Raw genomic sequence first — 14,494 nt, forward strand, 5'->3', positions numbered from 1 at the left:
CATAGCTTTGTAAAAGGTTGTTTCTAGAATAATTGATAGTGCAGTCCTGGAGGATGCCAGTTTCAGTCCCAGCTGCAGACAGACGGCAGAGAGCCTCAGCAGCATTTTCTTTCAGTTTTCTCTCTTTAGTCTTCTCTATTACAGCATTCAGTAGCAGTTACTGGTGTGAAGGGACGAGAAAAGTTGCCAAACCTTTCTGTACAGGACAGAGCAAAGGGGGTCACTGCATCCGCTTTAATAGTCCTGATGCCAGCAACAGCAATGCTGTGCAGTATATTTGGGAGACAGGAGATGACAAGTTCATTGACCGAAAGTTTCATGCTGGGATTTGGTATTCCTGTGAAGAAATTATAGATGAAGAAGGTGAGTAAAACCATGTAAATTTACTTAAGAAATTAATTAGGGTTCTTCCTACTTATTTGGTGTCATTTTCCTCTTTGCTGCAATATCGTGTATGTATTTTAAAGGAAAAAGTATCCTTAAAAAATTGCTCTTCTCTGGGAAGGGGGATCTTAGAGGGTACTATCTAGTCAATTCCTAAAAAAATCCTAATAAATTCTGCAAAGAACTTTAGAGTGATAGGTTGTAGTACAGACGAAGGGTTTTTTTCATTCTTCTAACCAGAGCAGCAAGTTAAGTTACTTTAACAGGAAAGTGTTTTATTTTTCTGATATTTTTAGTCCCTTAGGGAAAAATGCCCATATTTGCCTTATGATTACTTACGATCCCCTATGGCAACATAAAAAGCCCAATGTGATTTTTTTGTTTTAAAAATTGTTTAAGCAATTAAATCGGTGAGATCTAAGTTATTTAATGGATTTCCTCTTAAGCACAGGTATTTCTACTTTCTTACTGTGATCTCACCTTTCATAAATCAAAGCAGAAGAAGATTAGTTTCACCCTGCTAAAACATAATTTGGAGACTTACTAGTCATGAGTGGTGGCATTTAATTGAGTTTCACTCTTGAGTATGTAAATGTCAGTAGAATGAAATTAGCTTGCCATTAAAGAAAGCTTCTGGTTAATTTTGGATGTTTGTATAAGGGAATTGCTTAGCTGGTTCAAGAAATAGGGCATTTATTGTAAATCCAGATCAAAACTAAGTTTTTCCCCTTATTGTCCTGATCAGTTTACAAATGACAACTAGAACAAAACTTCAGAGAAATCAAATCAGCTGTCATCTGTGCTACAAAATGCAAAGGTTTTTGCAGTCACCTGCCCTGAAAGTCCAGTTCTACCAGAAGGTCTTGTAAATTATGCAATTTCAAGGGGGTGAATGTTGAAGATGAGAGCAAAATACATGTCCAAAAGACATCTTTCAGGTGGTGATTGCTATCGATACCAGGGTTGCTTAATTTGTGCATCTGCTATGGCAGTTCTTGTTTTCCTACTTGGTGCAGTTAGTAGCTAAAAAAACCCCACCCTGTATTTTCAGAGCAAAGCAGAATTAATTCCAAGAGCTTTGTTCACAGCATCTGTGTGGGGGTCAGGAGGTCACATGGGTTTGAAAATCAAAGCTTACAGAAAGAAATTGTAATCAAGCTTAGAAGAAATTTGTGTGAGCAGCAGCCTTGTTGCTGTAAGGAGAGCAGGTCTTCCTTCATAGGGAAGATAGTATACAGGCTGCCAGTCTTTCAAAGGAATTTATTGTTTTCCCATTCTGACTTTCACAACTACAACCTTTTGGAAATCAATTCATAGCCTTTCTCTAAATCTCCCAGACTCTGATTCTGCCTTGAAAAAGTCTGGAAGGATTCTCCAGCTAAGTCCCAGGAGCAGGTTCATGTACCAGGGACTCTGTGTGTACAAACATACATCAGAAACAGTTGCTCCTGATCATCTCAGTTTGCGCCTTTATGATAGATTTTGCATTTTCTTCTTTCTAGTAATCTCTTTCTTTAGATCATTACAGAATACAAAATAATCCTGAATTTTATTTTAAAGTAATTTTTTTTTTTAAGGTGAGAAATGTAGAAGCTTCATCAGTCTGACTCCAGCTGCTGATCGAGGTAGTTATGCATATTTTGTTTGTGTAGATAAAACTTCCCTGATCACATTTACCAGTATAAATTTTCTGTATTTTGATATCAAGAATGCTTGCTTTAATCCCACACAGTTTTTTGTCCTTTATTTAGTTTTTCAACTTCCAAATGAAGTCCACATGACTTAAAATATGAATCTATGTATGTTGAAAACACTTCATTTGAATACAAATGTTTTTTAAAATTACTTTGAATATGGGTACTGGAAGTCAAGATCTGTAAGTTTTTGCTCCCTCTCTCCTTATACCTCCATATTCACAGTCAGGAATTTTGTGGCTTGCACCATGTGGCTGGGAGAGGGTAGAGGGACAGGCAGTGTGTGAACAAGGGCAGGCAGTATGCTGAGGGGACTTGGGGGAGATGTGTTGTGGACCAACCCAATATTGATGGCAGTCTGAATCCCCTCCCTGTGCCTTACGCAGAGATGTAAGGAGGCATTTCCATTCTCCTGAAAGCAGAGTTGCCCTCTTTCTTTCAAAGAATGGTTCACATTCCTATAGAACATGCCTGCAGATGCTGTTGAGTACCCCCACTCCGATGTAAACTCTATTACTGATATGGTTAGACGAATCACTTTGCAAGTGGCTAATCCAGGAAAAAAAGTCTTCCTTCATCCCCAGGGCATTGAAATTGCCTGTCCAGGATACTGGGACTGGAGTACTTTCCTGGATACACAATTTCAGCCCCTTGGGGAAGAAGAAAGACTTAGTATCTGAAGGCCAGTCCTCCTGCCCTCTATTGCAGCTTGTCACTGTGCACAAGTAATTCAAGATTTTTATAGCGTGAGAAAAAAATGTAAATGAGATTTGGTTCTTAGTCACACAGACGCAGTCCTCGGAAAGGAAGGGTGGACTATGGGCCCTGCCCTGAGTGCTTCTCACATGTGAAACCACTGGTGGACATAGTGCTGAAACTAACTCTGTGAACAGCATCAGCAAATGCCACAGACACCTGCAGGTCAGATCAAGACAGCTAAGACAGCATCTAGGGACCTGATAACCACAATGGGAAGCTATCCCTGGGTAGCGAAATCCTGTGTGGAAATAGACTCCTGCCCTGCACAGGAGAAGAGCAAGTTTGTGTTCTGCACATGCATACGGCTGCTATGTGCACAAAACGCAGGATGTGTCAGGCTTACCTCTCCTGAATTTATCATTCCTAGGCATCATACACAGGCATTATCACAGTTGTTCAGTGCATATGTAAGATGCAAGCTCTGATTGCTGGAGTAGCCAATACTGTTGGGCAAAGTAACATCTGGAGTTGCTGAGCAAAACCAGAATATTTTACTGAGACAAAGATTTGCTGGAGAAATAAACTTTGCCCAGGAAGCCCCACACATTGCCTGGTCCAAGAATTTAATGTCTAAATGGCCTTTGAATCAGACAAGTCCCACAGACACTGTCAGAGCCTGCCGTAGGGGTTGTTTACCACACAAACATTGTTTACTGTTATATGTAGTGTTTAGTAATCAATGACATGTCTTAGCAGTATTTCTATTTTTAAGTTATGATTGTTAGTATATACCTTCACATGAAATCACTATTTGAATGTGCAACCAGGTGTCTCAGGACACACTTACTTTTTTTTAAAAAGGTTTGGGAAGGTTGCTGTCCAGTTCTTGCTATTATCCGGACACAAGAAGACCTCCTGCTCCTGACTGTGGGACATTAGCATGCTAATAGTAAAACAGCAGGCTGAGAAACTTTAATGGGAAGATTAACTTCTTGTGTAAGATGTAATTAACAGATATCCAGAAAGAGATGAATTAGCAGATAACCAGAGAAATGAATCTCAGTGAAACCTGGAGAGTGTTTGGGCTCATGAAGGCTTCTCTGTCCAAAAAAATCAAGATCCTGTTTGGTGGAAAATTAAGTCCACGGGGAAGATTTTATTTAATGACTGCACCCTCAGGCCATGGGGCTGTGTGCATGGCCTTGCAGTTTGTTAACTGGGTAACATGGTCTTCTGTTTTGGTACACTTCTCTCTGGACTCAGCAACCGTGATGTCAACAACTAGATAATTGGATAGTAATTCTTCTTTTTATATTAACTTTAGTTCATGGTAATTTTAGTGTAGCTACTGAGTATAAAACCATGCTGCTCCACCTTGTACTGTAAGCTTTTTAAGTGTATAGCAAGAATGTGCAAGCGCTCTTCCACTAAATGGCCAAATCAGTAGAGGGAATTATAATTTAGGGTGTCCGTTGACCTTGAAGTCTTCCTATAGATGTTATAATCACATCCTTACATCCTTTGAGCTTTTGTTTAATGTTGTGTAAAAAATATAAATGAATAAGAACGAAACAGTGAAAATACTAAATGACTGCTTATAATATCAGTGCTATTGATTTGGTTTTCCAGGGGTTTTATGGCTGTCTATTGTAGCAGAGCTTCTCTACATCATTTTGCTTCTGACTGGAGCTATTCTTATGTCAGTAGAAATGTGCTACTACAGTACTGTCATTGATGGGCTAAAGATCAACGCCTTTTCTGCAGTAGTCACCGTATTAGCAGGTACAGGATCTCGATTTATTACATTCAGCAAATGCAACATTGATAGACTTCCACCTGAAAATTAATAACAGTGTCTAAGTTTCAAAACTATTACAATACCTATGGAGACACTAACAATACAAGATGCAGCAAAATTTTATGTAAAATTTATTTTCAATCAATTATTTCTTAATGTGATTATTTTTATATTTTATATTTATAGTTTTTGCTATTTTTAACTTCATTATTTTAGTTTTATAATTTTTAATTTCATTGTGAGGTTGGTTTTCAAACATAAAAAAATAACATATGCTTCCAAATAACTTGATTTTTTTATTTCTAACATGCTAAGTATAAAATTAGGAATAGCTGAATTAAAATAGCACTTTTAAGAGGGAATAAAATGTAATTGGATAATTGTTAGTACAGAATTGTCATCAAAATTGTCTTTCATTTTCTGCATATTACTTCTTAATCCAGTGCTATTTAATAGCATCCTAGGCAAATTCAGTTTGGAAGAAACTTCAGAGTGTCCCTAGTCCAGTCTGAGGAATCTGGTCTGAATTCAGTATTGACTGTGTGCTGAGTGGGAGGAGGTTGGACCAGACACTTCTGAAGGTGTCTTACAGCCTGAAGTATTCTCTGATTCTGTCTATGTTATAGAATTGTTACTGAGGAATGTTGCAGTAAAAACAGCAATTATGGACAACATGAACAATGTTTCATAGAGTTATTAGGTTTAGAGCCAGAAGCAATCATACTGTTTATTTATTATAATTTCTTGTGGAACACATGCCACTGTGCTTCATATTGGTTAGGACTGTTCAGAGCCCAAAGTGACTTATACTTGGTGAAAGCATCTCTTTTAGAATGGCATCTAACTGCAAGTCAAACACCTGGCAGAAGGCAAAGAATTAATCTCAAGATTGTCTTTCTCTGTCCAAATTCTGGACTTTGATCCTAATCCTAATGTTTCTGGATTTAGTACTCATGCGTTTGTAATTGTTGTGCCTTTCTTCATGAATTAAAGATTTTTTATTGCACTTTTTCCTCTTAAAGATAATCACACATATAATTCATTTGCCAATCTCAGTTTTGTTGGCTAAATAAATCAAGTTTATTAAATGTCTGACCGTGATAATGGGGAAGAAATAATTTTCTTCCTTTCTGCAGAAGCCTTTGTGTAGTTGAAGACAATTATCACATCTCTCCTTCATCTTCTCCAAAAGAAATGACTGAGAATCATGTCATATGACTTCACCACCTGTATTTCTAAGACCTTTGATCACTCTTGTTGCTCTAGTCTTTCTCTAGCCCAGTTTCTGCACAATCTTCCTGGAGGCCAGTACTAAATGTGGACACCAGGCTGAACCTCCAAGGACTTTAACTTTATATTCCAGATGATGACTTCTGAAACGCTCCAGTTTTGCTTAATTTTACAGAAATATAAAACTTCTAGGGACCCATCACTCTGCCCTGAGTTAGGGCCAACTCTCCTAAACCTTTCCTGACAGATATTTGTCTAGCCCCATCTTAAAAAAATCCCCAAGCCCCCAACAACAGCAACAACTCAATGGTCCCTCTTTGGTACTAAAGTTTCTGTCACCTTCTTAGGAAATGTAATCCAATTCATACCGTTCTAAAGATTTTCTTCATGTCTAATCCAAAGCCCTGGCTGCTGTAATTGTTTACAGCATTTCTTTTAGGATACCCACCTGCAACAGAGCGTAGATGATTCCTTCCTCTTTGCAGTTAAATTTTACACGTTTGAAGATTGCTATCTCAGCTCCCTGTAGTCCAGAGAGCAGTCCCCAAACTCTGCTGCCTATGAACTCTGAGAACCTGCTGGAATATCTCCTTTCTTCTGAATGACTTTCTTCAAAGATGTCCAACTAGTTAAAAATCTCTATTACCACCAGTTCTACTAACTGCTCAAAAAAAAGCCCCATTTCTCCTGTATCTCACCAAACCTCATGATCCACTGTCATGTCTATTTCCAAAGAAAGAGTAGTGAACTTCATTCAACTCTTTAGGCAGTTTTGCCCACTACTAGCAGCTTTCCCCTCTCCCAATAATCATAAATATTCACTTTTATTAATATTCATTTTGGTTTTGGCATGTACAGTATTAAGGAGGCTTACACAGTAAGCAGCAGGCTTTTCCTGGACATTCTGTTTACTTCCACTAGTAAAATTTATTGAAATATTAAAAAGTGGAAGAGCATCTGTCCTAGCTGTTAAACTTATGTATAAATCCTTTGTAGATATAAACCAAATCTAGTTGCCCTAATCTGTAATGAAGATGCAATTTCTTGTACAAACATGGTCTCGATTCTAACAGAAAAATGCAAATTAAAATTCAGCTACTGGAAACAGTAGCTGCATAATTCTAGCTATATTGAAAACACACATTTAAAAAACCCCACTGTTACAGTATTTAACCATTGAAAAAAACACATTAAAGCTAGTGTTCGGTTTCTCAGTTCTCTCAGTCTTCAGCTCAGACTGAATAAAATCCTAAAATGTATGTTATAACTTGTGCAGAACACGGTGACTTAAAAGAAGAATCACAGTGTGAATTTTTCTGACCATAGGTATGTAGGTTTATAATGTCCCACATGCAGCTCTTGACTTTACAGAAATTATTATTCTAATTTGTGAGGGTTTTCTCTTAAATACTTGTGCACTGCTGGTTGACTCCACTGCTATGAAATACACATTGATACCACTGTCCTGTAGCCCTCAGTGGCCTTTGATGAAAATGAACATTGACAGGCACCCTTATATGAATACTCTTGCCTTTTATCTAATTAGTTAAATTTTCACCATTTCTCAGGCACCAAACTGCCCTGATGCCACAGATGAAATGTTGAGCCTGGCTCAGAATTTAATCCTTGTACAAGAGCTGAGAGCTCCAGCATAGAAGCTCATGTTCACACTCCAGTTATATGCATTTCTAGGCAGCCAGACTGGAGGATTCAGGACAGACATTCATGTAACTCAAAAATGGCTATGACATATCACCTCTCTGGTGAGAGATGGACAACTGGTCTCTGTTCTCTAATAGCCACATTGACAGTCAAACAACTTTCTCCAAAGAGTTTATTAAGGAATGTGCTATCAGGGTGCCAGCTAAACACCAAATGCTGTGTTTCACAGCATGAAGCCTCTTGGCTCTGTGCCACATAAAAGCGCGCTCCTAATTGCCTGTTGATGGTGTTTCAGGCAATAACAGTATTTCAGGGAAGACCATTTCCCAGTGATTACTGAAGCCAGGTCATTGTCAGCACTGACTTGTTATGCCCAAGGACATGTGTCCTAGACTGAGATACTGTGTGCTAGCTAGCTAGTTTGTTAAGAATTCATGAAACAGACCTACTTTAGGAAAACCTAACAAATTGGGTCTTGTGAGTTTGGTGGGGGACCATCTGCTCTGAGAAGCTAACATGTTTTAGACAGTGGGATAGTTGATACTGCAAGGGTATTGATGGATTTGTAAATGAAGCTGGAAACAAAAACATAGATGTTCACAGGGAAGTTCACTGCTGGAAGACAAAATGCTAAGGGAAAACAGATACCCTTAGGTTTAAGCAGCAGCCTAGTAGTAATTTTGAAAATTAAATTATTAAATATAAGCCCCTTTCATAAACTAGACTTTCAGTGCTTTTTACTGGCCATTAAGTGTTTGTTCACTTTTTCATTCACCTACATAACTTTGATAAATCTGGCTGCATTTGAGGCACTGGGAAAGGGCATATGACTGCACATCTTTGAAAAATCTTTCCACTGAATGATAGGAAACTGTGGGAAATGTGTCCTGAGCAATGCAACTGAGCGATACTTTGTTGTGATGGTAGATCCCTCCTCAAGGTTGAATTACTAAGAAGTTTTCAGAGGATAAGAGCCAATCAACTTGTTTCCTTTTAAAATCTATGGGCTACATGCCCCATTGCTCCCCTAGATTCCTCTAGCACACAGAGTAGGTGTCAAGGGACTGTTACTAGTGATTGTATTGGCAAATACATGATACATAAATACCTTTAGATTATAATGTCCAGTATTTTTGAGTGATTTATGGAATTTAGATACTTCATAAAATATTCTTCAGGAAGTCAAGGGACAACTGCAAAAAGGTGACAAAGAAAAATGTCCTCAATTTACATTCTCTAATGTTATTATGATATTTTATTTTTTAGGTCTTCTGGGCATGGTTGCTCACATGATGTACACAACTGTATTTCAAATGACTGTAAATCTTGGTCCTGAAGACTGGAGACCTCACACATGGGATTATGGCTGGTCCTATTGGTACCTATTGGTTTATGTTTGGTTCTTCCATTACATTTCAGTCACTTCACCCTATGTTCAAGGAATGTATACCTAATTTATAAGGAATGGGTCTAGCTTATTTCACTCCTGGGGATGCAGTTCAGTAACCAGCTGTTTTTCTCCGAATTCAGTTGTCAGATTATTGCATAGAATGTATAAACTTGTGAGGTTTGCATTTGCCATCCTTTAGTCAGTACAGAGACCTCCAACTGCTCTGCACGAAGCAGAGGTTCTTCTCCATACACATCAGACCCAGATTTAGCACCTTCATCTCCCAGGACAAGTGCCTTACATAATTTGTTTAAAACTCTTCCAGCTTTAGCCATTTAGGCTGAATTTTTCCTTATCAGATATATGCTTCAGGTATTTGGAACATTTCAGACAAGATGGTTCAAATTTTTGAAAACAGGCTTAGATAAAATCACATTATTTTGGCCCTGTAAATAATTGCAATATATCCTCTGAGGAGATCTAGTGAATTTATTAAGAAAAAGGGCTGTTCAGAGGATTTTTGCTATAGAGAGGTGTCTTTGAAAATCCATCAAATCTGATCAATAGCAAGAATTTGAACGTTCAGGTGTTGGAAACTGCTATTTCCGCAACTGTGGCTGGGAAAAAGAGTAGGAACAGCTGTATTGGGTTAAATCAAAAGTCAGTCAGGACCAATATTTTGGGTCAGTAGACAGAGCTCAGGCTGTTTGTCTCCTTCATACGTGCTCTGACAGCAGAGATCACAGCTCATTGTTACTCATTCTTGTTGCTCTTTCTACTTTTATTGTACCATTATTGAACAAGAGCTTATAGCTGTATGCAGCCTTTACAATGCAGACTCACTAGGGATTTTTGCAGTGAAATAAGGGTTTCTGCTCTCTTTTGTTCTGTTACTTTTCACCTTCCTAATAACTTAAATCTCATTTGAAGGTCACTGTACATTGCTCTGCATCTTTCCAGGAGCCTGTTTCCCAAGCAGATGCAGTATGTTTGAAGCTATTGCTATATGTGTATAAATGGAGATGTTTCTCTAGTGCTTTCAGTGCACTGAAGGATGGGCCTGGTCAGTAGTCCCAAGCTGAAGATTAGCCAAATCATGACAAATGGTGTATCTTATCCTGTTTGTCCAGCAGATGATGTGGTCCACTTGCTCAAAGTGGAAAGGGTGATTCCCCTTCTGCCAGGAAGAACTGGTCTGAGAAGGTCCAATACCAAGTATCCAAACAACACCCTGGACAATGTCCAAGGGCTACTTGGATACCCTCAACAGGTATCACAGGAGCTGTGCAGGATCCTCAAATAGTGCCTTCTTCCCTCCTTTCAGACTTAGATACTTTTTGCTTCTTTGACTCTCACTGCTTCCATTCATTCTTGGTTTTGTTCTTGCAATAATAATTTTGTTTCCCTGGTTTGGGGCTCTGATCACATTTCTGGGAGGTCTTCCCATTTCTTTCATGAATTAGATTAGGCCTGTTTTTACTCTAAAATCAGTAAGAAGAGTGGTCAGTGGAAAAGAGGGGGAGTGTTCCTTCGTTACTTCCCTCTTCCTATGGAGTGGAAACAGAAAACTGGTACTGAGGAGCCTGTTCCCTCCTTTCCATCCCACTGGGAGGAGAAGAAAAACACCCAGATCACCGTCACCATTGTTATTACTGACACAACTCCATTGATGCCGCTGTCACCACTGTCATCATGTTTGTTACTGATGTCATCACTGCTGCCACTACAGCTAGCCTTCTCCTGAGCACCTGGACTTTCACCATATGGCATGCACTCAGGAATTGAGGATTTCATGGCTGCCCTCTAACAATTCAGTGCAGTCTGGGCCACTGAATGCCCAAAGAAATGCTTGTACCAACACAAGACTTTCCAAGCCATCAGTGCCTGCATGCAGGAAGACATTGGGGAGGGTGGTTTGTGTGGTGCCTTTTTCTAATCAATTGTATGCTCCATTTTTCTTTCAAGATTCACTTTCTTCTTTCCTTTTCTCAGCCTAAATGGCAGCTACGTCTCCCAGTTTGATAGTAATCTAAAAATAAAGCAAGCCATGCATACAGGTGCCTCACCCTCTCCTCCCATCTGTCTCCCTTTGTTTCTTTCCTCTAATCTCCTTTCATATATAATGTTGTCTTTCTTGTGGTAATTTACATTTGTACCTCCCTTCCTCTTGTATGAAACCTAATTTCAGCCTCTCTTAGCTGCTCTCCCATTGCCTGCATGTGGGAAGCTCATTTGATGGTAAGAGAGGAAGGATGCTGAAGCTATTTGTCTTTTACAAGAGGAAAAAGAACAGATGCCAAAAAAGGGGCATTAATTATTATAACTGACACTCCCTTTCCAATTACCTCAGCACCCACTTGTGGCCAACAATGTCACCAAGACCATGACAGGGGCATAGGCAGGCAGAGGCACAGGCAAAGATTCTGCTACCTTTTCATGGGGACTTATAATTGTCTCCTTAGCAGCCAAAGAAAACAAAGAATTGGGCCCATGGCAGCAGCTTTTCATCGCAGTCACCAGACCTAGTAGGGCAGCTATTGCTGCAAGAACTACTGAGCATCTGTCATGGATCTTCTACTTGCCACATTTCCCCCTCTGTCCTCACATCCAGCTGCTGTGGCCAGGGTTTCTCTTCCACCTGGCTCAGGAAGCATGAAGACCTTTACTCTTCCTTTTCAGTGCTGGAATTGCTTATGATGGGTAGAGTCACTCTGTGATATCCCTGAACATCTCCTCAGTAAATCCCTCCATATTTCTCTTTTCTTTTCTTCAGCAGTTTTCCTGGAGGTTGAAAGATGTTTCTATTATTGGTGAATGTCTCACTCCTTGAGTTTCTCAGATTGAGGCATTCTCACATCAAGAGACAACATTTTCTCTCTAAAGACCTGCCCTGTACTAAATTCCCATAAGACACCTCATATGGGATACTCCATGCAGTAAAAGGAAAACCCATAATCCAGCTGAGCTTCTACCAGCATTTCTTTTATGCAGATGAATGACTGGTTGCTTTAGTTTGCTTCCTTGTTGAGTTGACCTGTTTGATTTCTCCTTTTGTCATTTGCCTCTGGGCAGAATTCAAATCAAATCCTCTCCTTCCTGAAGCTGAATTTCCACTGCAGCCAAACTGCCCTTTATTGTCTGGCTCTCTCAATAGCAAGACTTTGCTCACTTCCTTCCTCAGTTCTCGCTAGTTAGATGGGGGACTCCCTGTTTTTTCCAAATTGTTTATGGAAAAGAAAAATTTCTGGCAAAAACTTTGAAGAATCACACTGTTATCTTTCTTGTATTGTCAAAGGAAACCATTTATTTCTGTCCTTTGTTTTTTCTCTTTTAACACAGTATTGGTCTGCAAGAGAATCTGCTCATAAGAGATTAATTTCAGTCTTTGCTAAGAAGCCTTTATAGAAGCTTTCTTGAAATCAGTTTCTTACTCTTATGTCATCAAGTCCTTCAAAGGGCTTCAACAGATGGATTAGGAAAAGCGCCTTTAACAAAAGCTGTGCTTCATAATATCAGTTCTATCAATTTGTATACTAAGGCTACTGTACTTCAGTTATTCAGCCAAAAATGCCCATTACGTGGGTCAGGACTACTGCAGACCTGCCACTTCTATCTCATTCCAGAGGCTTAATCTTCAATTCTTCTCTACCATGGTTGGCTTCATCCACAGGTTACATACCACCATAAGTAGGCCTGCTGTCCCATTCATGCTCCATTCACATGGCGAGGTAAATCTATCTACTTCTGGTGATTTTCCCCTATTCTTGCTATTGCTTTGTTATAAGAGCTCTTCTGTGGCTCCCCACATTTGAGAGTTGGTCAGAGTGTAGTTTGACTGACTTCAGGAGCAAAGATAGCTTAAGCCGCTCCCCTTCTTCCTGCTTCTAGGAGCCCTTCACATCTATGTGTCATATTCCACCACACTCAAATTCTGTCAACACATCTGGTTGTCTGATCACCCTGGAAACCAATCCTGGCTAAAAATAATGCTTAAAAAAAAAAAAAGAGGAAAAAAGAGGAGTTATTTAAAAACCTAAATGAGTTTGTTGAACTACAGCAAGAATGTGAGAACAAACAGCACTGAGGCAGAGGAGAGAGAAGCAGGAGTTTCTTAAACTGATTTCTCCACCAAAGCACATGTTTCCTTAGATAATTGTGACCTCGTCATGTTAAGAAAAGCTCTGATGAGTAAGTTCCTCCACTGTGAACTCCAATTCATTCCACTGTGGCCATATTTTTACATGCTACTTTTACATCTCCAGCATGCATTACCCACCCAGCAGTCTGGAATTTTCACATATTTTTAGCAAATTGTACCTCAATATAATGTTTTAGTTCTGTCTTCTTATGGTTTTACTTCTAATATTTCAGAGTTTATGTCCTTTTCTCTGTTTAGTCATGACCTGTATTTTCTCAGGAATGCATTTCAGTGCTCTGAGCCTGCTTTAGTCAGCTATTTAATTGTGCCTTCTCTTTTCTTTTTAACCCTTTTGGATAACTGGCACAATTTTTCTTAGTGTCACCTGTGAGACTTGTAGCCTCCATAACTGCAGCTTTTAATTTTTTATGCATCCTCATTTTTTTATAGTTCCTCCTTCTGATATTAAGCTCTAAGTAGAGTAAACAGAGAAATTGAAGGTAGGGTTTCATTAAACCAGAATGTTAAATATGAATATTATAACCTATATGTAGAGGTCAACTACATAAGTAAGGTATGTAGATGGTCATTAACTAAGAATCTTTCTTCCTTCCCCACCATGCTCCTCTTTCCCTAATATACACTAATACAATCATATGTATGCAGCATTTTCAAAAATAAAATTGAAGGACCTGGATATGAAAATGTTCTGCTAATTTCTGATAAACCTTTTTGTTTATAGCCTCGCATGGGCTTCCTTCGCTTGCTGTATGGCTGCAGCTGTCACTACTATTAACAAATATACAAAAACTATTTTGGAATTCAAGCACAAAAGAAAAATGCTGGAAAGGCGTTTAAAGATTAAATACAAGTTTCCTGATCATACAGCTCCAGAGAAAGCTTGCAATGTGTATGTGAACTCTTTTCACAACAGTACAGAGGACCCTGCGCACCCAATAAAAGGCTTGCGTCACCTGGCCACTATTTCAATTCTGTAAATTTGAATCGTATCTCAAGGCATTCTGTAAATCATAATACTAGATCAGAATGAAACAGTATTAATTAATAAAAATGTATATTTGTGTAGCATTAGTTATTTTTCTTAATAAAAAAATGATATTTCCATGGATGTTTCAAGGAAGTCTTAGTATTGGAAAAGTAGATTCAGGTGTCTCGGTTCAGAAAAAGACAATGACACAGGTCCTCCACTGCTCTGATTTTTAAGCAGTCTCTAATGCTAATATAAAGTATGTGAGTCTGTTAGAATTTCAGAGCATTATGGATTTCCACCCTAATTCTTTATAGAAAAGACTGTAAAAAAGCCCATCCCAAAACCAAAACCCACAAAGAGTAGGGCAGAAAATATGGCATCCCACATGTAGTGCATGGCTTGAATAATTTGTTTGTTATTAAAAGTACAATCTCTCCAGGAAAATCTGTGTATTACAGCTTATGATTCAAGAATTTCACCATATGCATAGTGGTAGGATTTGCTGTGA

The 14,494-nt window shown here is 38.8% G+C and overlaps 1 protein-coding gene across 1 annotated transcript; it reads left to right on the top strand.

Annotated features, from left to right (window-relative positions):
• GSG1L2 (GSG1 like 2) lies at positions 1-13,993 on the top strand. The gene is made up of 5 exons (XM_052808002.1): positions 1-363; positions 1,962-2,009; positions 4,407-4,559; positions 8,734-8,845; positions 13,738-13,993. Exons 1-5 carry the CDS (start codon positions 54-56, stop codon positions 13,991-13,993), a joined length of 879 nt encoding a protein of 292 aa, XP_052663962.1. The 5' UTR covers positions 1-53.
• Positions 13,994-14,494: the final 501 nt, after the last annotated feature.

This window comes from Harpia harpyja, chromosome 14 (assembly GCF_026419915.1).
Source record: "Harpia harpyja isolate bHarHar1 chromosome 14, bHarHar1 primary haplotype, whole genome shotgun sequence".
Classification (NCBI taxonomy): Eukaryota; Metazoa; Chordata; class Aves; order Accipitriformes; family Accipitridae; genus Harpia; species Harpia harpyja.

Excerpts from the sequence above, each read along its gene's own strand:
- GSG1L2 (XM_052808002.1), top strand. The coding sequence starts at position 54 with ATGCCAGTTTCAGTCCCAGCTGCAGACAGACGGCAGAGAGCCTCAGCA. Across the intron at positions 4,560-8,733 it reads AGTAGTCACCGTATTAGCAG|GTCTTCTGGGCATGGTTGCT; the intron begins GTACAGGATCTC and ends TTTATTTTTTAG. Across the intron at positions 8,846-13,737 it reads GATTATGGCTGGTCCTATTG|CCTCGCATGGGCTTCCTTCG; the intron begins GTACCTATTGGT and ends TTTTGTTTATAG.